General features: G+C 54.5%; 1 protein-coding gene across 8 annotated transcripts; it reads left to right on the forward strand.

Annotated features, from left to right (window-relative positions):
- Positions 1-383: 383 nt before the first annotated feature.
- PHKA1 (phosphorylase kinase regulatory subunit alpha 1) lies at positions 384-19,870 on the forward strand. 8 transcript variants are annotated; one of them, XM_066202347.1, is made up of 33 exons: positions 384-478; positions 582-740; positions 1,221-1,268; positions 1,816-1,984; positions 2,352-2,434; positions 2,595-2,675; positions 3,097-3,195; positions 3,305-3,451; positions 3,775-3,828; positions 5,346-5,468; positions 5,585-5,680; positions 6,437-6,544; positions 6,738-6,816; positions 7,263-7,397; positions 8,433-8,542; positions 9,186-9,330; positions 10,256-10,334; positions 10,756-10,931; positions 12,656-12,832; positions 13,226-13,320; positions 13,488-13,627; positions 13,756-13,912; positions 14,073-14,152; positions 14,351-14,429; positions 14,516-14,645; positions 15,044-15,145; positions 15,549-15,667; positions 15,978-16,016; positions 16,801-16,845; positions 17,091-17,261; positions 17,790-17,843; positions 17,981-18,181; positions 18,428-19,870. In XM_066202347.1, the coding sequence occupies exons 1-33, from the start codon at positions 401-403 to the stop codon at positions 18,599-18,601; spliced, it is 3,732 nt and encodes a 1,243-aa protein (XP_066058444.1). In that variant the 5' UTR covers positions 384-400; the 3' UTR covers positions 18,602-19,870. The 8 variants fall into 8 exon arrangements, with proteins under 8 accessions (XP_066058444.1, XP_066058448.1, XP_066058446.1 ...); XM_066202351.1 differs by having other exon boundaries at positions 10,756-10,835; XM_066202349.1 differs by lacking the exon at positions 16,801-16,845.
- The last annotated feature ends 1,336 nt before the right edge of the window (positions 19,871-21,206 follow it).

Raw genomic sequence — 21,206 nt, forward strand, 5'->3', positions numbered from 1 at the left:
CCCGTCCGTGTATCTGTCCGTGTGTCTGTCCTTGTATCCGTGTGTCCGTCCTTGCAGCCGCGTATCTATACTCAGCGTTGCTCGGCCTTCGCCCGGCAGGGGGCGCCGAACGCCACCGCCCCCCCGCCCTCAGAGCCTCCATGGTGGCAGGTCCTGCCCAGTCGGTAGTGATTTCCCGTGGGCCGAGGCCGCCGCTGCCGAGGAGCGCAGGGCAGCGCGGCTGGGGCGGCCGCTCAGGGGCTGCAGCGGGGCTGCGATAGCGTCGGCGGCGGCAGCGAGCGGGCGGTACCGCAGGGCGGGGCGGCCCAAAGCGGGGAGGAGCGGGCCGGGGCGGGGACTCTGACAAGACCCGTGCCGTCCCGCCGGTGGCAGTGCTGGTTCCGGTCTTGCCGCCGCCGTCATGAGGAGCCGGAGCAACTCGGGCGTGCGTCTGGACGGCTACGGGCGCCTGGTGCAGCAGACCATCCTCCGCCACCAGGTGCGGACCCTCCCCGGGAATGAGGAGCAGACCCGGGGCCCCGGCGCGCCCCGCCGGCCACTGGGCCAGGGAGTTCCGTGTGAACCGTGTGTCCTCTCCGCAGGACGCGGTGACGGGGCTGCTCCCCGCCAGCGCCGATCACCAGGACGCCTGGGTCCGGGACAACGTGTACAGCATCCTAGCGGTGTGGGCTCTTGGCCTGGCCTACCGCAAGAATGCCGACCGCGACGAGGACAAGGCCAAGGCCTACGAGCTGGAGCAGGTAGGAGGGAGCAGGAGCCGGAGGCGGGGCTGGTGTCACTCGGGGACGGCCGTCTCCCTGGTCTGGTCAGCCTTTGGCGCAGCTGGGTCAGGGGCCCAAAGGCAGTGCAGTGAGGGCGAGGACACGGCTGTCCCCCGAGGCGGGAGGTAATAGCAATGGATGTCAGAGCCTGCTCTTCCCAGACCTAACCAACCAGAGGGTCCTAACCTCCTGCTCTGAGGTGATCTGGGGCCACAGCCCTTTTTTCAAGGGCTGGGGAGCCATGTCCTGCAGCCATGCCCTCTGTCCCACTGAGTAGCATGGCAACCTGGCCTTGCTGGCAGACCAAGAAATCTTCCCTCTGCTGTCACCCAGGGGCTGTGAAAATGTGAGCAGGGGCTCTGATTACAGACACTGAGCCCCACAAAGGTCAACGGCCAGCTGATCCTGAGTCAGGGCTTCTCCTGGAGATTAACAAACCTGATTTCCTTGTTCCTACAGAGCGTGGTGAAGCTGATGCGGGGTCTGCTCCAGTGCATGATGAGACAGGTAGGGGCTGGGGAGTACCTCTGTGTGTCAAGTGGTCTCCTTGAACCCAGCTATGCCACAGAGGCTATCATCCTGTACCAGCCCTCCCCAGCCTTCCCTGATGAGCAGAGGGAAGGCTCCCTTCCAGCAACTCTTGAAATAAGTTCTGAGTGAGCATTTGTCCTGGGTGTGATTGAAGTTCCAGAGCTGTGGGCTGGCAGCCAATGGAGCCTTTGCCAGCTGCTCCCTGTCTCATGGCCTGGCAGGCTCTAGGTTTCTACAGTTCTCCTCCCTGAGGATGTTTGGGGTAACCCTTTTCTCTCTGCATGGTGCAGCTGTGGCAGTGGGCCCTCCACTGCTGCAGTCCTGTGCCACAGCAGCATGTGAGCCTGCACTCACTGCCTTGGTGCACAGTGGGGCTTAGCCCAGGGGCTGTGGAATTTCTGCCCTGTCAGGCACTACTCCATGTTCTCCACTCATGGCATGGGACAGCCTTTGGCTCGGGAGCTGTCAGATCTCTCTGGAGACAGGGTTAGATGAATGCTTGCATCTCTTTGCCCCTCTCAAGGTTGACAAGGTAGAGGCCTTCAAGTACAGTCAGAGCACCAGGGACTGCCTGCATGCCAAGTATAACACCCACACTTGTGCCACCGTGGTAGGAGACCATGAATGGGGTCACCTACAGATGGATGCTACCTCCCTCTACCTCCTCATGCTTGCACAAATGACGGCCTCAGGTAATGCTGGGGGCTGCCATTGCAGCTTTGAGTGTGCTGGTCTTCAGGTCCACCAGAGTCTCAGTTTGGGTGCAGCTTCCAGGGTGCCAAGCTGTTCCAATGGCTTCCGTGACCCCCACTCTTTTCTTATGGTCACAGTACCTGAGGTGGGTGTGGGCCCCTTGATGTCGGTCTCTCCAAAAGCCCCTGTTTGTCTGAAGCCCCAGTGCTGCTGTGAGGGGTGGGAGTGGAGTTGGAGTCAGCTAGGACATATCTCCCTTTGGGCAGACATGCAGCGGGGAGGAATCGTCCCTGGGTTACTGCAGCCCCATCCTGAGTGTGCTTGTGGGGTTGGAGCAGCTAATGTGAATTCCTCTCTCTGCTATAGGCCTCCACATAATTCACAGCTTGGATGAAGTCAACTTTATCCAGAACCTCGTGTTCTACATTGAAGCTGCCTACAAAACTGCGGTGGGTCACGTGCTGGGGAAGGGGGTGTGCTTCAGTGGTGGACTGGTGTCTAGGAACAGCTCTGAGTTCCCCCTGAGCCACACCAGCACCTTCTGGAAGCACCATGGATGGGTGGGATTCAAAGGCTTTCTGGGTGTCTGAAGCAGTGCCTGGTTCACAGGACTTTGGCATATGGGAGCGTGGGGACAAGACAAACCAGGGCATCACCGAATTGAATGCCAGTTCTGTCGGCATGGCCAAGGTGAGCTGGGAAGAAATGCTGGCTGGCGGGATGAGGACCGCTACTGGCCCTGAACTGCTTTTTGGCAGGGTAGGCTGGGCGTGTTGAGCTGCTGAGGCTCAATGCCCTATGCAGTGATAGGTTCCTGGGGAGCAAAGTTCTTCTTGTACACTGGGATAAAACTCTGCCCTTCTAGCCTGAGTTTTGCCTGAACTGTGACTGAAAAGTTAATTGGGGGGGTGTGGCAGAAATGTCCCAGGCCCTTTTGGTGTCTGGAGATGTGGTCCAGTTTTGACCAGATACGTTCGTCAGCCACAGCAGGGTTCAAAGTCTTTTAAATTTGGGCAGTGCTTTACACAGAAGGACTACCATGGAATGAGAGCTCTTACAGGTGAGCAGCATGGTGAAGGACATGCCTCTTTGGGTCTCACCCTGCTTGCAGGCTGCCCTGGAGGCACTGGATGAGCTGGATCTCTTTGGAGCCAAGGGAGGCCCACAGTCGGTGATACGTGTGCTCTCAGATGAAGTGCAGCACTGCCAGGTGAGACCCATTCAGGCGTTATGCTGTTGCAAGAGGAACTGTGATCTGCAGGATTTGCAGTGTGAATGATGCCTGACAGCCTAACCACCTCTCCTTCCCCTTTGCCCAGTCCATCCTTCACTCAATGCTGCCCAGGGCCTCCACATCCAAGGAGGTGGATGCCAGTGTGCTCTCTGTCATCTCCTACCCGGCATTTGCTGTGGAGGACAGGGAGCTGGTGGAAATCACCAAGCAGGAGATCATCACCAAGCTGCAGGTGAGCATCTCTGCCCTTGTCTCACTGTTCCCAGGAGACAGCTGCAGTCTAAACTGCTGTAGCCCATTTTTTCCTGAAAACATGTTCTGTGGGGGGTTGCCTGCGGCATGTCCTCTCCCAGTCTCCATGACCTGTGGCAGAGGTTTGCCTAGAAGCAGCCTTGTATGCTGTGGCCCTGGCCTCTGATTGTGGTACATCAGTGCTGGGTGACTCAGGGAGGAGGGGTTTGGCTGAAGGAAACACCCTTCCCCTGCTTCTGCATTGGAAGTACAAGATATCTCACACTGTGCCTCCTGCTCAGCAAATCTTTCCCTCCCTTCCAGGGCCGCTATGGCTGCTGCCGCTTCCTCCGGGATGGATACAGGACTCCCAAAGAGGTGAGTGTCCTCATCCTTGCTGCCTGGCAGGACTTGACTGCCAAGCAGCATCCCACCTGGATGCAGCACAAAGGCTGTGTTGGGGAGCACTGGGAAGACAAGAGCCCTGAGTAGCCCCACACAGTGTTGTGGGTCTGGGCAAGGCTCCCCAAAATGCCAGAGCTCATTGGAGAGGTGGTATGTCCCACCCATGCCCATAGCAGATGGCCAGAGGCTGGCTCTGCCTGCATCCTGGGACCCAGTGGTGTGTTTTTCTTAGGCTGGGAGAAGATGGGAGCGGTGCCCAGCATGGGAGCCCTGCTGAGGTGGGCTCTCCCAGGGCTGCACCAGCCCTGAGCGAGGGCTGGAGGCCTGGGGAGGTGGCTGCAGAGCTGCTACCCAACAGCCTCATCTATGGTAGCTCTGGAGGTCACAAAGCTGCTTCTGTCTCTCGTAGACCATCAGTCAGCTTGGGTACTGCCAGAATGGCCATGGGAGCAAGTGGAGAGTTTGCTACTTTGGGGAGAGAAAACAGGAAAATTTTATAAGCAATGATCCTATTTGTTAACCACTGAACTAGAAAATTATACTCAAAGGCTCTTAGGTCATCACCAGCTGGTGGGCCTGTGACCTTTGGTCATGAGTACCTCTGAGTGCTTCTCCTTTGCTGCACCTCTGCAGACTTGCCCGTAATAGGCAGCATGTGTGGCTGCCCCCCTCCAGAGCCAGAGAGAAGCAGCAGTATCTCCAATCCAATGTTCCCAGTGCTTGTGAGCTTTGACAGCATGCAGAGTTGTGGATTACTTACTTCTGGGGAGTTGTGAGGCCTGGAAAGATAGCAGATAACTGGGGTTTGGTGGAATTTTGGAAGCTTATGGCTGGAGTGCAGGTAGAAGACATCTCTCATCGCTCCTTCTGTCCTCTCTGCCTGAAGAGTCTGCTAAGGCCAGCACTCTCCCTCCTCTGCAGCAGACAGAGCAGTTAGCAGGGAGAGTCAGAGAAAGGGCACTACACCACACAGAACTGTCGTAGGAGGACTCTGCGCAGGCACCTCTTCATCCTGACAACTTCCCTTGTGTTGGGCTCACGGTGGAGCAACATGGCAGGAGGGCCCTGGAGGAACCTCTCTGGCCCTGTGTGACCAGCCCAAGCCCTCTCACCTGGCTGGGCCAGCTTGATGATGCTGGAGGAGACAGATGCTGAGAGGCTCATGCAGAGCAGGCAAGGCACAGGGGACCCAGCATGACACAGGGGATGTTGTGCTGTTGCTGTACAACAACACAACATCTAGGGGCTCTGGGGTGCTCTTCTGGGGACCAGGAAGGGTAAGTCTCTCCATTATTGGTGCAGGGGGCTCAGGAGGGGGTAGTCCAGTGGAGAAAACATAGGCTGGAGGTGAAACTGCTTTTCAGCTCTGTCTTGGCCATCTGCAGAGGAGGACTAGGAGGACATTTGAGGCTGGGGTCTCAGGAGGAGGAGAAATCCTGTTGGTTTGAGGGGATCCTGTTACGTACCACCTGCCTTGATGTCACTTACAGGACCCCAAACGCCTCTACTACGAACCTGCTGAGCTGAAGCTGTTTGAGAACATTGAGTGTGAGTGGCCTCTCTTCTGGGCATACTTGATGATTGATGGGATTTTCAGTGGAAACATGGAGCAGGTAAGAGAGGCGAGACCTGCTGGGCTAATGGAAAAAAGTCCCTGGCAGGAGAAGCGGGCAGAGGAAAGATGCAGGGAGCCATCACCAGCAGCAGATTGTCTTTCATTTCTTCTCAGGTGCAGGAGTACCGGGAAGCCCTTGAGGGAGTTCTCATCAAGGGGAAGAATGGGGTACGCCTGCTGCCAGAGCTGTACAGTGTCCCACTGGATAAGGTGAGTGATCCTGAGCTATGGTGGAAAGCAGGAGTGTCTTACAGAATCACAGGATATTCTGAGTTGGAAGGGACCCACAAGGATCATGCTGCTGAGACTCCTGGTCTCATTACCAGATAATTAAGTTTTAAGTGCTTACTAAGCCAAATTAATAGTGAAGGGGCACGTGTAGTGGATGCAAACCTCATGTATAAAAAGGGTGGCTTGGAGCTGTTGTGAAACTGTGTTGGATAAAAATCGGGGGTTTTCTCCCAAAGCATTTCTTGCTCCCACACACAAGAGTTCTTTGTTGACAGTCTGCTTGCTTAGAGACTGAGTGCTCCGAGAGCTCAGGACAAGCAGACCTGGGCTGAGTAGGTGGTGTTGAGCTCCAGTTCAGTGGTGAGAGGATTTGTGTAGGCCTGGGCTAAGAGTAGTGGCCTCCTGATGCCCAGGTCATCCAGGAGAGATGCGCTCCTCAACAGTATCAGAAAGCATCTCTGGGTGCTCCTGTGGTATGTCAGTCCTTCAGTGTGATGGCTCAAGCTGAGAAACCAAACATGATCTGAGCATCTGCTTTGTTGTCTGACATGGATCCCTGGGGCAGTCATAAGAGAGGAGGAATGTAACCAGGCTCTTTTGGACCCTCTGTGACAAATATTGTTGTCAGGCCTTGTTTTAAGCCTTGAACTGCTGGACTGCAGGATACAGTGAGGATGTTTCCTTCAGCATCCTATGTCTGTGGATCCCTTCTTGACCTCCAGGCTTGTCTTCCAGGTGGATGAAGAATACAGGAATCCACACACTGTGGACAGGATACCCATGGGCAAGCTGCCACACATGTGGGGACAGTCTCTCTACATCCTGGGTTGTCTGATGGCTGAGGTAGGGTCACCCTGGGTGCTGGGGAGGGCTGTGGAACCAGGCTCTGAGTTGAGAAGGCACAAATGCTGCCATCTGCCATGGGGAAGTTGTCACCTCCATCTCCCAGGACCTCTTAAAGGTGGGTTGTCTGTAGGCAGCACCCATTCTACCCTACCTATAAAATGTTAATCTCTTTATACCTTTTTTTCCGCAGGGGTTTCTAGCTCCAGGTGAAATAGATCCCCTCAACCGCCGTTTTGCGACTGTCCCTAAACCTGATGTGGTGGTCCAAGGTGAGGGAAAGGAACCAGTCCCAAACCCCTGAGACTGGCAGGCTTGTGGGCGGACTCTGGCTATGCAGAATACACAGAGGTGGCTCTGGGGTGGCTCTGCTTGCTGGGTTGCTGCCAATACAGCCCAGTCTCAGCCCTGGCAAGGTGGGTGGAAGATGGGGTCCAAGTCCTTCCATTTTTTCCTATGTTGACCCACAAAACCACCATCTGCTGCAGCCACCTCTGCAGAGAGGTTGAAAACTGTCTTCCTGCCACTTGGTGAGGAAGACTTGTGTGTATAAAGTGTTAGGAGGGGCAAAGCAGACTTCTGAGGTGGGAACTGGTTCCCAAGGGACCGCAGATGGCTTCCTCTCTGTGGTGTGGTGCCTTGGATGTGTCCCCAAAGGCATGGGGCAGTGTTGTCACACCCTTGTGCCGCTGTTGCACTGAGTGTCTTCCATCCACAGTGTGTATCCTGGCTGAAACAGAGGGGATCAAGGCAATCCTGCAGAAGGAGGGCATTGATGTGGAGACTGTGGCAGACGTCTACCCCATCAGAGTGCAGCCTGCTCGCATCCTCAGCCACATCTATGCCCGGCTGGGTGAGCTGGACTCCATCCTCCTGCAACAAAAGGGGTGCAGAAGGGTCTGTCCCACCCCTGGTGTTCCTGCTCATAGACACTTTTGTCCTGCTCTCTGCTTGGCTGATGAGGATTCTGCTGCCCATTTCTAGGCCTGATAAAACCACTGATGGCCAAGGGGAACAAGGTGGCAGGCAGTGCTGTTCAGTGTGATTCTGACAGGGGTAGTTTGGGCTTGCAATTGTGCAGTCACCCCAGGAACAGACAGAGACTCTGATCCCTATAGGTTGAACCTGGTGTGGGCAGGAGTTGTCTTCTGTTCCTGTACTCAGATCTGGATGGGGGAAGCTACCCAGACTCCAGGAAGGGTCATCTAGCCATCCCTGGCAAAGAGAACCCAGAGCTTAGGCAGTTTGGCTGTTGCTGGTGGGTGAGCAGGGCTGAGTGTGAAGGGAGGATGTGCTCACCTCTGCATGCTTGCTCCTTGATGCTGCAACTCCTTGGGGTTTGTTTTGCAGGAGTCAGATTTAGCCTGGGCCAAAGGAGACACTTGATCTGCTGTGATTTAATTTGACAGCTAATTTAGGCCACCAAAAGGCCAAGTGTGACATGGGCAGGGAGAGCAGCCTGGCAGCTGCCAGAAGTGACAAGCAAGGGATGATGCTGTTGCTGCACCATCCTGGGCTTTGGGAGTAATCCAGGGACAAATGGAATGCTGATAGAGCTGTCAACTTAGGGGGCCAGCCCTATGCAGAAGGGCACCCCTAGCCCTGCTCCAGCTTCTGATGTGCCCAAAGACCAGAAGGTGTGGCACTGCAGAAGTCAGGACAGGCTGTGTATTGCTGTTTCAGCATGTCTTTACCCCTCTGGGCAGGTTTGGGGACTGAGAATTACTGTCCCTTAGAGTTGTACCAGCTTGACACAGGGTTCTGGGATATTCCAGCTAGAAACCAGTATTTCCCTGCTGGCTGGTAGCAAGAGGCTTGGCACTACTTGCTGCTGCAGCCCCTTTCGTGAGGAGGCTTGTACTAAAAACTCGTCTTCCTGCCCTCCCAGGCCGCAACAAGCAGATGTGCCTTACTGGACGGCCCTACCGGCATATGGGTGTCCTTGGGACCTCCAAGCTCTACAAAATCAGGAAGAACATCTTCACTTTTACCCCACAGGTGAGTGACACTTCACAGGCTCATTCCTATCTATTCTGTGATATGAAACTGGGTAGGAAGTTTCTTCAGTGGCTGGGTACTCAAGTTATTCTAAGGTGTGGCTATCTAAACGCTATCTAAACAGCCTGGGAGTGTGGAGTAGTCCTACTCTGTGGCATGAGGCAGGACAGTTGGTGGTCCTGGCTGTGTGGATGTTGGGACAGTTTGAGCCTTTTAATGATCAGTATTGGATGAAAATCTTTTCTTACCCTGACAAGGACACCAGGAGGAGGCTGATGGCAGGCCAGGGACATGTGTCCAGGGGACTAGCAGTGTTGCAAGCCTAGCACGATGGGGACTGCATATTTGCTTGGAATAGGCACATGGACTTGCTGTGTGGGGCTGGATGCTGCTGCTGCTGAACTGTGGCATTAGTTACATCCTCATTGTTAGTGGCCAGTAGCTGCCCCGGAGGTTGAGGGTCCCTTGCTAGGCTGTACTAGCACCTGCTAAGTAAAATGGGATGATCTGTCAGTGCAAAGGTGTGTGCCCTCAGTGGACAGCATGGCTAGCTTGACTGCATGCCTGTGGGAAGGCATGGGTGGCACCATAAGGACCTGGTGACTGCATGAAGGGCCGATCATGTCTCTTGCTGTCCTCACAGTTCATAGACCAGCAGCAGTTTTACCTGGCTCTTGACAACAAGATGATTGTGGAGATGCTGAGGACAGACCTCTCCTACCTGTGCAGCCGCTGGAGGATGACTGGGCGACCAACCATCACCTTCCCTATCTCCCACACCATGCTCGGTATAGATACTCCAGCCTCGCAATGCATTTGGCTAGAGCAGCCCTGGAAGACAGCTCTGCACGAGGAAGGGATTGGGCAGATGTGTGACCATCTCAGTAACAGGGACGTGGTGAGGCTGGTGCAGCCAGTAGTGTCCTGTGAGGAGCTTACTGCTCAGAGGAGCCATGCTGAATGGGCACCTGGCCTGGCAGCTAACAGGGTTGCCTGTCAGGTACTAGTGCCTGCAGCTCAAGGGCTGTTTGCTGGCACGGATGTATTCAGGCTCCAGGCAAATAGGCTTGTTGGAAGGCCTTTTGGGAGCCAGACCAAAAAAGCAATTTCTCTATAGAAGTGTTCTTGGTGCTCTTTCTGTGTCTTAACTCTTCCCTAAGACTGAGCACCTGCTAAAGGCTTTCCTAGTCAACAGAGAGGGGAAAACAGTAAACCAGAAGGAGCAAAGGCACTGAGTAGAACTGGCTTGCCTGCAGCAGCTCACGGCTTCCCTGTGAGCCTGGTGCAGGAAGGTGACTTTGCTCTGCTTTAAGGCCTTTCTGTCTCTCCTTGTGTACTTGAAATCCTCTTAATTTCTCAAGCGTGCCTTTTGCTGTGGTGCCTCCTGCCCTCAACAGCAGTCCACTCCTCTGCTTCCTCATGTCAAAGGCAGAGACAGAGCCAGGGGGTTGTTAGGTGCTTCTGTCTGGTACTGTCTGCTTCTGCCCAAGCTGAAATCCAAGGAGCCTGGAGTGCATCGTGGCGTGGTTTTCCTTGAATCCAGCCTGGATGGTCCAGAATTTCCCTTTTTGGGTGGTGCTTTTGGTACCACAGCCTGACCATGTACTCCAGAATAAGGGTCTGGCCATGTCTGAATGCCCACCTGGTCCTGGGTTACTTTCTCGGAGTGAGTTTGAGTGTGAGCGCCTGACTGCCTGTGCATCTTCCACCCAGATGAAACCAGCGGCAGTGTCCATCCTACGGTGTTGGCGATGCTGCAGAAGCTGCAGGATGGGTATTTCGGTGGTGCAAGGTAAGTGCGGCTTCCTGCAGTGCAGGAGGGAAAGGGCTCATGGCCTCCAAGAGCCTGGTTATGAGGATACTTGCTGGGCAGAGCATAGGCTGTGAGGGACAAGCTGGGGAGGGTATACTGGGATGTGTTAGGCTATCAGCATACCCTGGGGCTACAATCCCAACAGAGGAGATGAAAGAGAATATGGCTCTTCATGTCATCAGACCCATGGCTGCAGGATTTCTTTAATAGCTTTTGGGCAGCCCTTCCATGCCCACCCATGGCTGAAAGAGTTGCAGGCAGCTAAAGTAGACACCAGTGTGTGTATGCTCCTGGTGAACATGCCCCTCCCCATTAATGGGCCTGCCCTGGAGCCAGGAGGTAAAGCCAAGGGTATCACCTCCCTTTTGCTCTCCATGTGACCTTCCTATCTCTTGCCCAGAATTCAGACTGGTAAATTGTCGGAGTTCCTGACAACGTCATGCCGAACGCACCTCAGCTTTATGGACCCTGGGCCAGAGGGTAAGGTTTCTGCCAAGAGTTACAGGCTCAGCAGTGACAGCTTTGAGAAGCTAGACGCCGAGGAGTGGCTGCATGGCTTGCAGGTAGCAGAGGATGGTAAGGGAGAACAGGCCAGTCACTGCTGTGGGGTGGCAAATGCCTAACTCACCCTTACAACCATAACACCCAACCTCCTTGCAGCATACACTGCTGTGTTCTTCATGTGCTTGGGTTTTCACCATGTCCCCATCTGGCCCTCTGTTGACCTTGTCTGGAATGAGCAACTCTGACCTTCATAAGCTGCTGTGTGGAGAAGTGATAAAGGGTTGGCAGCTGGCCTCCACTTGCGACATGTGGCTGAGGGTCTTTGATGCATAAATGGCAGTGCAGAAGGTGATAGCACAGTGACCAAGGTGATGGGGAAGAGCCACTATGTCCCTAATTAATCTCTGTTTTTTCTCAAAGCCTTTGCCCCTCCTCTGGGCAGAACTGCTCCAGTGAGTGCCAAATTGAAGCCTTTGTGCTGTGTAGAGAGTACCTGAGAATGCCTTGGCCCAACAGAGCATGAGGGATGCCCCTCTTGTGGTGGGACCGTGACAGGGTGCAAGTTTTGCCATTCCCCCTGCAAGCAGGCCTGGGGACATCTCCTGTGTGACCTAGCACTGGTCATCATCAGACTTCCCACTATCTGTTTTACCTCTGCAGCTCCTGCAGCCAGTGAACGCACTGCTGGTACTCTGAATGCTCATTTTTCTTGCCCTTCTCTCACTTCATCTCCAGCCTCCTTACAGGCTGCATTGGGGTTTGTCCAAGATGTCTGCTTTGCCTCTCAGCTCCAAGTGAGAGGATCTGCCTGGCCTTTCAACAGCATCTCAAAGATGCTAAATTTTAAGGTTTTCCTGTGGTCAGATGCTGCAGCTAGGCAGGTGAATGTTCTCAAGGATGGTGCTTAGAGGATTTTTCCAGCCTAGCATTCAGGCACTGTCATGAGGCATTCCATCGAGGGGTGGAAAGGGGATGCCTTGCTGCTTCAGGTGCAGTCAGCATCTCATCTCCTGGGGCCAACACACCTCTGAGTTTGCCAGCTGGAGAGCAGCATAGCTTTGCCCTGGCCCACTGTAAATGCATTGACATCTGTGTTTTGTCTGGGGCAGTTCCTCCCCAGGGGCACCCCCTCACTTTTACCTCCTGACTGAGCAGAGACCTGGCCTCTGAGCACCCTCTTCCATGCTGCTGTTAGTGCATGGTGCCTCTGGTGCTCCTGATGTAGTGTTGGGAGCTGCTTGAAGCTGGTGAAAAAACAAGGCAGCAACCATAACATTTCCTGTAACTCCAACTTATCAAATAACTGTTGCAAAACCCACCTTGCCTTGCTTCCTTGCTGGTGTCCTGCTTGGAAGATGCCCTTGCTGTGCCAGGGTGCTTGTAAGTGGTCTGTGCTTGGACAAGCTGCCTCTGGCTGTACCTCCCCACTTCTTCCCTTGGGAGAAGGAGTTGTGAGAGTTTTCCTGCAGGGTTTGAGTGGGACGCTCCTACCCTTACACAGGCAGAGACATGCTGCAGCCCCATTGCTTCCTTTGTCAAGATGGGACACGGAGGGAAACCTCAGTTTGGGGCAGGCAGTGTCCCAGGCAGCTGTCATGCAGGAACAGGGGTGCTTTGTGTTCCTGGCTGCTGGGACTGTCCATTAGTCCACCTGGCTGCCAACACTGCCCCTCCATTGTCACTTCATGCAGCCAGCAAAGCTATGTCCCTGCTGAGACACAGCTGGGAGCTCTCTGGGCCTTTGGGTGCCACGACTCAAAAGTGGCTGAACCTTGCTCTGCTGCCTTCCCTTCCAGAGGACACTGACGACGAGGTTGCTCAGTATCTGGATCACCTGCTGCAGCACACTTCTCCCCAGTCAAACCTGCCTCCCACCACCCAGCGGGGAGGGCTGAGCCGCTTCAGGGCTGCTGTCCACACCACCCGTGACCTCATGTCTCTGGCATCCAAGGCCAAGGACCTGCATGTCCAGAGTGAGTAACTCCAACACCCTCTACACCTTCCCTTGAGCCCAAGGGTGAGGTTGAAGAGCTTTCACATTTTCATAGCTGTATGATGCTGGGGTTCCCATGGTTTGCAGAGGAACTAAGCCTTTACCTGGGCAAAGGCGCTTTATGTCCATCATGTTAGTCCTGGCCATGGAGTATCTTGGTGTTGGTGCCTGTGCAGCCCCATGGAAACTCAGTAAATGATGGCAGCTCCCTGCTGTGTTCTTCTGAATGGGTGGACAGGGGCTGCTTCTCCCATAGCCAGCTTCTCTGCAGGGACTGCTGAGGCAGCAGTGTCAGAGTGTCTGAGGTAGTTTGGGGCACAGTAGTGGTGATTGGGGCTGGACATGTCTCTGCCAATCTGTGGGTTTTTTTTAGATGTTGGGATGTATGTCCCCAGCAGGATCTTCCAGGCATCGCAGCAGTCGGTCAAGCTGCTGAGTTCACCCCACCAGCATGACTTGGATGGCAAGGTGAGCTCTGTATATCCCAGACTGAACTATCTTTCAGCTACAGCCAGAGTGTCCTTGCAGGATTGCAAGGGGAAGTCTTATTGTTTGATGAGGGGGAATATGCATGCGTCCATTTGGTGCAGGGTGCTGGTAGTGCTAATTGGCAGCACGGGTCTCCCTTCCCCCAGAGCCACGCACCCTATGCAGAGATGAGCTTGCCACGGGATGAGGATGGCAATGTGGACTGCAAAGCACTGGTGAACCAGCTATGCCTCTGCCCCACACTGCAGGAGCAAGCAGACATCCTTTACATGCTCCACATCCTCAAGTAGGATGATCTCTGTGTCCTGAGGGCTCACTGTGCACAGAGGGTTTTGGCACAGCCCAGGGGGCCTGCCAGAGAGCTTCGACAGGCAAATTGACAGATATAACGCAGCACCTCCTTGACCTTCACAGGGGACCTGAGTGGCATACTGGGCTTGATAGTGAGCCTGGCCCCACCGTCAAGGAGCTCCTCACTGAGCTGTATGTGCGGGTGGGGGAGACACGCCAGTGGGCTCTGATCCGCTACATCTCTGGCATCCTCAAGAAGAAAGTTGAAGCTCTGGATGAGGTAACAGCTGTACAGCCAGCCTCCAGCAGGCTGAGGTATGTCAGGGAGGAGGCAGCAGAGTGAGCAGGTGAACCATGGCTGCATCAGCTCTGTCTCCCTCTTCCTTGTGCTGAGCCCCCAAACCCTCAGCTGTTGACAGCGGCTGCCTTTCTGTCCCCAGGCCTGTACTGACCTCCTGTCTCACCAGAAACACTTGACAGTGGGGCTTCCCCCAGAGCCGCGTGAGAAGACAATCTCCACGTGAGTGTGGCACCTCCCTCTCCCCAAGCATGCTGGGCTGGGTCTGGATGTGAGCCTGCTGCTCTGGGGTCCATGGGCAGGAGTGTCCTGTGTGACTGTCCCAAGCTTGTATCTGTCCTCCTGGGGCTGTACAGACTGGGGTTATGCAGGGTTTGCTCTGCTGTCTCCCACTTTCTCTGCTGTTTATCCATGCCCCAGCCCGATCCCCTATGAGGAACTCGTTCGCCTTATTGATGAAGCCAGTGAGAAGAACCTTAGTGTGTCCATCCTCACCCAGGTGAGGGACCAGGGTGTCAGGGGGCCTCACAGCTGGGTGTCTGCCCTGGTGAGCAGCAGTGAGGTGATCTGCCTTTGCCCCTCCAGGAGATCATGGTGTACTTGGCCATGTACATACGCACACAGCCTGCACTGTTTGCTGAGATGTTCCGCATCCGCATTGGGCTCATCATCCAGGTGATGGCAACAGAGCTGGCACACTCCCTGCGTTGTTCAGGTGCGTGGGGTAGGGACAGCACCCTAGCTGGGGTAGGTGCTGGGCTAGGTGCTGGGCTAGGTGCTGTGATGCCTGGGGCTCTGTCAGCCAGAAAGGAGTACTGTTAAAAGTGGGCAGCTCAGGCTAAGACAAGACCCAGCATGGAAGTGCCAGTGTCTGCAGCTGGACATATTCTTAAGCAGCACAAACAAGTGATTGCACTGCAATCTCCATCCTAGCATGTGTCAGGCTGGCATGCGAAGAGTCTATGCTACAGGCAGCACCTGGAGCTAGTGTATATCCTTTCCAGATGAGCTCCTGTACCAGTGCCCCCCCTGCTCACAGAATGGCATGCAGGGTGGAAGTGTCCTAGGAGGACTGTGAGGCAGGCTACAAAGTCACAGTTCTCTTCTCTCCAGCTGGAGAAGCCACGGAGAACCTGATGAATCTCAGCCCATCAGACATGAAGAGCCTCCTCTACCACATCCTCTCTGGCAAGGAGTTTGGGGTGGAAAAAAGCGGTGAGTCCCAGCAGAGCATCTTGGGGCAAAGCTGAGTGCAGAGCATGGCCAGATTTACATGTTTCTACCTGGGAGGCGTTGGGAGGAGTGTCCCTGTTTTCCCCTATGTTCAGCGCAGATGTTTCAGTACTGGAGGGGTCCAGCAGGAAGCTCTGCTCTTCATAAGGACAGTGTGGAGTAATTTCTGGGATCAAGCCCAAATCTCTTGGCTATTTGAGCTTTGCTTAGTTTGGCACTTGACTGGTTGGGTCTGAATTCAAGCAGTTCTGTATTGTGCTCATGGATCTCTGATGCTGTCATGTTAGAGGGCAAGGTCATGCGGAGGTACCAGTGCCCAGGCAGCAATGAGGGATGGTCATGCCTTGAGCGATGTTGCCCACTCTAGACCTCTCTTCCCCACCAGTGCGTTCAGTGGACTCATCACTCACCACTGCTGTCTCCATCTGTGACATGGGAGCTGTCGGGACCTCCAGGCCTGAGCGCACTGGCCTCGTCACGAGGCTGAAAAGCGAAATCAAACAGGTGAGGGCAGGTGGTGCAGGCCTCTCACGACAGGTGTTGTGGGTGAAAACCAGCCACAAACCAGGCAGAACTGATGGAAGAGTGAGAGACACAGATGCTTCCAGGAGCTAATTTTGTCTCCAGTCCTGCCCCAGGGGGAAGTTGGGGTGAATCTGGTAGTGGGTAGGGGTTGCTCTGGCAGTTGAGGGGGAGCACAGGGTTGCTTGAGAAGGTGCAGGGATGGGGAGGACCGTGTGGTGTCCCAGGAGTGGCTAATGTCTTGGTGGGCATCTTCCAACATCAGAACCTTCATTTCCTTCTTCTCTTGCAGCAGTTGGATAAACGTAGGCAGTCTCTGCCTGGGAGTAAGGTGAAGCCTCCTGGGTCCTGCAGCTTCAGCTTTTGCCCCTCATGCCATGCACAAGGGTATCTTCCCTGCATGCACAAGTCAATGAGCTTCTCTCAGCTGCTGCAGCAATGAGTTGGCTTCCTCTCTAAGAGACTGCCATTACAGCCAGCTGGGAGCTGTGCTCAAATACATTTCATTATACCCACAAAATCTGCTGAGCAGGATGGCATGATGTTGCCAGTGCCATGACCAGTAGTGACTTTGCTGGACAGTTCACTGGATCCTGCCTGCAGCCTCCCCAGCTATTTCTTCTCTGGGGAAAGAGGCCTTTGGTCACCTACAAATGCCAAGGACCTCCTCTTGTGCCTGTGTCCAGGAGGAGTGCTGAGCTCTACAAGGTGTCTTGTCATCAAAGTGATGGAGCTTGCTGGGACCAGGCTGATGGAGCAGAGTTAGGGCCGACTTGCTGCAGTGTGAAACCTGACATCACAGAGGGTTGTCTGTGGGCAGTGACCTTCCTACTGATCTTCCTGTGTGCTCGAGACTAAATCCCTGCCCATACCAGCAGAGCAGTAGCAGTCCTATTTCTGTGTTCAGGCCAGCACAAACCCACTGCTGCTGCAGCCCTGGCACGTGCAACCCTCTGCAGCTTTCCTTTCAAAACTCCCTCTGTCTCCAACCAACCCTTGCCCTGGGATAACTGCCCTGTGACGTGACCCTGATCTGTGCTGCTGCTGCTCTGTTTGCTGTGACTGCTGCCCTGCTCTGGCATGGTCTCATTTCCATCTCTTCCTTTCTCCTTCAGCCCCTCAGTTTGCAGTGCGGGGACACCGACCTCAAGTCCTCTCTGGTAACCTGTGTTTGTTGGCTGCACATGGGGTCTGTCCTGTTTGTGGTTGCAGGAAGGAGCTGTGCTCTGGGGGTGCTACAGGGACCTGGGGCTGTAAAGTGGGCTTCGCTGGGGGCAGAGGGGGTGGCAGCTCTGTCTTGGGAATGATGCTGGAGAACCACAAACTGTTGAGCAGCAGTAGGCTGTGTTCCTGTGGGATATTTAACTTTGCAACAGTCTCTGTGGTTCTTGTTTTGTCTGCCCAGTCTGCTGGGCACACAGAGCTGCTGGGCAAGGACTCCTTCTCACGCATGCTAGAAGACCAGGGCAGTAAGGACAGCCGGCAGGGCCAGTGGCAGCGGAGGCGGCGGCTGGATGGGGCCCTTAACCGTGTCCCTGTGGGCTTTTACCAGAAGGTCTGGAAGGTCCTGCAGAAGGTGAGTTAGACATCAGCTGGTACCTCTCCATTCGTGTGAGCCTCTAGTCCCAGGCACTAGCCTTGCCAGGGGGACTTAGGCGCTCAGGGCTGGTCCCTGATGTGTAGATACATGCTTCATAGACAAGGCCTGCAGCTGACCTTGGAAAGCTGTGCAAGACGTGCACTTGCCTTGTAGTCTGTAGGACCTATCTTAGCCTGCATCTTGCAGAGGGGAGCTGGGGTCTGCTCAGGTGCTTCGTGCATCAGGCAGACAAGGGCATGGCTAGAACCACAGCTGAAGGTGCTCTGGGCACAGCCCATCCTCAGCATGGTGAGCCGGGGACCAGAGCCCCATGCGGGGGGGGCTCTGGCTGATGCTGAACTGATGGGAAAGGAGTGACACTATATGGAATCAGGTGGTGGAGCTGGGGTGTATGGGAAGCATGCACTGGTGCTCAGGTGGGAGCAAGTTTGTAGGCTGGACCTATGTGTCTTAGCATGGTGCATCTCCAAGCCATAACCATGATCTCTGCTTCTTGTTTTGCAGTGCCATGGCCTCTCTGTGGAGGGCTTTGTTCTTCCCTCCTCAACAACCAGAGAGGTAGGAGGTTCACGTGATTGGGGAATGGGGCACATGGGTTGTTGTGTACTCGTTACCCTGGATGATTGCCCAGCATAGATCAGGAATTGGGCCGGTGATACAGTGCTCTAGGTACATTTCTTTCTGCCTCCTCACAGATGACTCCAGGGGAAATGAAGTTTGCTGTGCATGTGGAGTCTGTCCTCAACCGTGTGCCCCAGCCAGAGTACAGGCAGCTGCTGGTGGAAGCTATCTTAGTGCTCACCATGCTAGTGGACATGGAGGTGCACACCATTGGTGGCATCATAGCTGTGGAAAAGATCTTGCACATAGCCAATGACCTCTTCTATGAGGAGCAGGTAGGGGCCAGGCCTCACCCAGGGCTGCTGGCTACATTCCCCATAGCCCTGGCTCACCCACTTGGAGAGCCCTGCCTGTTGTCCCCATTGTGTTCATGGGGCACAGCAAAGCTGTAGTGTCTTCCTCTCACTGCTCATCATCAATGTGTCACACTGAGTGCAACAGAGGATGCTTGTGATGGAAGTTGATAAGGGGATTGCTTGTATTCCTAATGATGCCTTTCTGCTTCCCTGTCCAAAATCCAGAAAGCCCTGGGCGCTGATGAGCATATGCTGGAGAGGGATCCTTCGACAGGCATCTGCAGCCTGCTGTATGACAGTGCACCGAGCGGCCGGTTTGGCACCATGACCTACCTGTCCAAGTCGGTGGCCTTGTATGTGTATGACTTTCTGCCCACAGATGGCTGCTCCATGCAGTAGCTCTTGCAGTTCCTCACTGGGTTGTAGGTGCACTGGGATGGTTGTTTTCATACATCTTGCGAAGATGAGCACTAGGTTAGTTTGCAAGGCAGCCCGTGTGGCCATATCTCCTCCCAGTCCTGGCCTCTTGGTGGGTGAGCAGCCCCCTGAGAAACTCCACAGGAGGCACATGTCCTAAACTGACCTGTGCCTCTGTGGCCTGCGGAGCAAGGGAAATGCTGAGCTTTGAAGCATGCTTGTGTTAGAAGGTTCTGTCACATGACTCCTCCTGAACCATCACCCCTGGAAAGACCTCTGTTTGAGGGAGTTGGAAAGGGCTCCCCTGACCAGACCTGTGTGCTCAGCATTACAATGCTCTCTGACCAGCTAACACTCTCCCTGCCTCCAGCAGGTTTGCAGTTTTTAACCTCTTCTGGGCTTCTTTTTATTCCAAATCTGCAGAATTTATGCTAGTGTAGGCTGATGCTCTTGCTCTTCCTGCTGCTGATGGAGATGTTTTGCTAGAGGAATAAGGGATGGTGCCTGAGCCTTTCTCCCAGCACATCCAAAATCAATATGGTCCAGCCCAGCCATAACTATGCTGCCTGGGAGCAGGCAGCCCATCATCCCCCGCTGGGTGTCCTGTGTGTAGAGCTGGGGAGGCTGCGGTAGCCAGGATCCCTTTTACCTCCAAGCTGCTCGTACAGAGCTTCTGGCTGGCTTGGACACCTTTACTCTGTCCCTGGCAGTGGTGCTCATGGCCAAGTCACAGGTTCCTGAGTTCTTGTGCCCTGTGAAGCAGCTCTGAGCTGGCTACTTGGGGTTACCTGTGCAATCAAAACCAAGCTTTTAATGCTCATCTCCGACAGCCTGGCACAGAGAGGGGTGGGGACACAGTGGATCCCTGCTCTAATCTATCCTGCAGGTCAGCTCCCACTCAGGATGGTGCAGTTAGACTGATGAGGATCAGGGCACACATGCCACAAAGTGGTGGAGGATGTGGGGTTCCCTTTTGGCTCCCTGGTTCACCTCCCTAAGACTTCAGTACTCAGCATATTGAGCAACAGGCCAAGAACCCTCATTTCCACCCCCTGACCTTGCAATGTCCCACAGCTTGTCACAGGCCAGCCTGATATCATCTGTCCCCCTTCAAGTTTGGTTTACAGCTGTCAGTGAGCAAGCTCTGAACAAAGATCCCCTTCCCCTTTGGGAAAGGTTGATCCCATCTAAGAGCAGCATGCCTTGTTAAAAAAAGCAATAAAAGACCTGAAATTTTGGCAGTGACATCAACCACCAAGAGACTGAGTTTCTCTCTTTCAATGTCACTGCCCACAACTGGAAGGACAGAGGAAAGAACCTGTGTTCTAGAACCCGTTACCAACTATCCCCAGGCCCTGAAGTCTCCTTTGATTGCCCTTGGACTGTGTGTTGCGGTTTTATTGCCACCCGCATGCAAGAGCAGCAGTGGATAACAGTCTGAAGCTGAACCCGGCTGGGAAGTTTCCTAGTGCTGTGCTTAACTTGGGCCCCAGGGAGGCAGCAGACTTCCCTAAGAGGACCAGCCGAGGACTGGACCACCAGAGGACTGTGGCATATTGGACTCTCAGAAAGGAGTCACGTCCAACTCTAACCCATCTTTCTCGTGGAGGTGGACATGGTCTGGGGGTATCACAGCCATGGCAACACCTCTGGTGTAGATGGACAGATTCCCTGACCTTCCATATGAGAGGTTCATACCTGCTGTAGAGAGGCATGTGGGGAGGTAAGGTGGGCAAGGAGGGGGTTTGCCTCCACCCACTTCTTTCCTTTAAGTTACTGGCTTCACCTGGCAGGGGAGGATGCAGGATCCACTTGAACCTGTGTATTTTGGGGTGGCTGTTCCAATTCCTGTCAGGCAGGGCAGAGCCTGGTTCCACCAATCTTTCTCAGACTCCCCTATGCCCCTTAATCTTCCTGTCTTCTGAGCCCCGAGGGTAGGGCAGATCTTGACCACACCTAACAGCTGTTCTAATATCTGCCATCCTTCCCAGTGAAAGGCTCTGGCACTCCCTGCACCCACAGGCCTGGATGGCTGTGTGTTTTCGTGGGAGCTCTGGGGGGCCACATCCACTCTAGTAAGCACAGAACATGTAGCTTCTGCCACGTGGATGTCACAGCCTGAGCTCCTTCTAAGAGGGTGATGGACAGTAGCTGAACTTGTCTCTTGAGCTGGGCAGGGTTGCACTGCCCATGCAGCCTGTGATGCACCCTGGGCTGGCTGTGTGTGAGTGCAGGGGTGGCTGCCGGCAAAAATCGGCCACTCCACTATGGATAGGGCTGGCTTCAGAGCCAGATCTTTTTCTGTATATGTGCCTTTGTTTTCTCATGTCCAGGTTGATTTGGCCACAAAGCCAGCTCTCTTGGAGTAGCAGCTCTTCTGTACATGTGTTTGTATGGAAGATCATGCTATGAAAAGCCAGTGTCCATAAAGGAGACAGAGGAGTTCTGCAGCTTTATTCAAATAAAGGGAGAGAGTCCACTGGGACATCAGCCCGCGGGACTTTCTCTCTCAAGGTTTCAGAGAGTGCAGCCTCCTTTTATCCTAAACTCCTTGCCACATGTTGCCCTCTTCCTTACCCCATAGGCT

Source organism: Chamaea fasciata, unplaced genomic scaffold, assembly GCF_029207755.1.
Source record: "Chamaea fasciata isolate MVZ Bird 193981 ecotype frontalis unplaced genomic scaffold, bChaFas1.0.hap1 SCAF_22, whole genome shotgun sequence".
NCBI classification, from domain to species: domain Eukaryota; kingdom Metazoa; phylum Chordata; class Aves; order Passeriformes; family Sylviidae; genus Chamaea; species Chamaea fasciata.

Excerpts from the sequence above, each read along its gene's own strand:
- PHKA1 (XM_066202347.1), top strand. The coding sequence starts at position 401 with ATGAGGAGCCGGAGCAACTCGGGCGTGCGTCTGGACGGCTACGGGCGC. Across the intron at positions 14,153-14,350 it reads CGTGAGAAGACAATCTCCAC|CCCGATCCCCTATGAGGAAC; the intron begins GTGAGTGTGGCA and ends TCCATGCCCCAG. Across the intron at positions 16,017-16,800 it reads AGTCTCTGCCTGGGAGTAAG|CCCCTCAGTTTGCAGTGCGG; the intron begins GTGAAGCCTCCT and ends TTTCTCCTTCAG.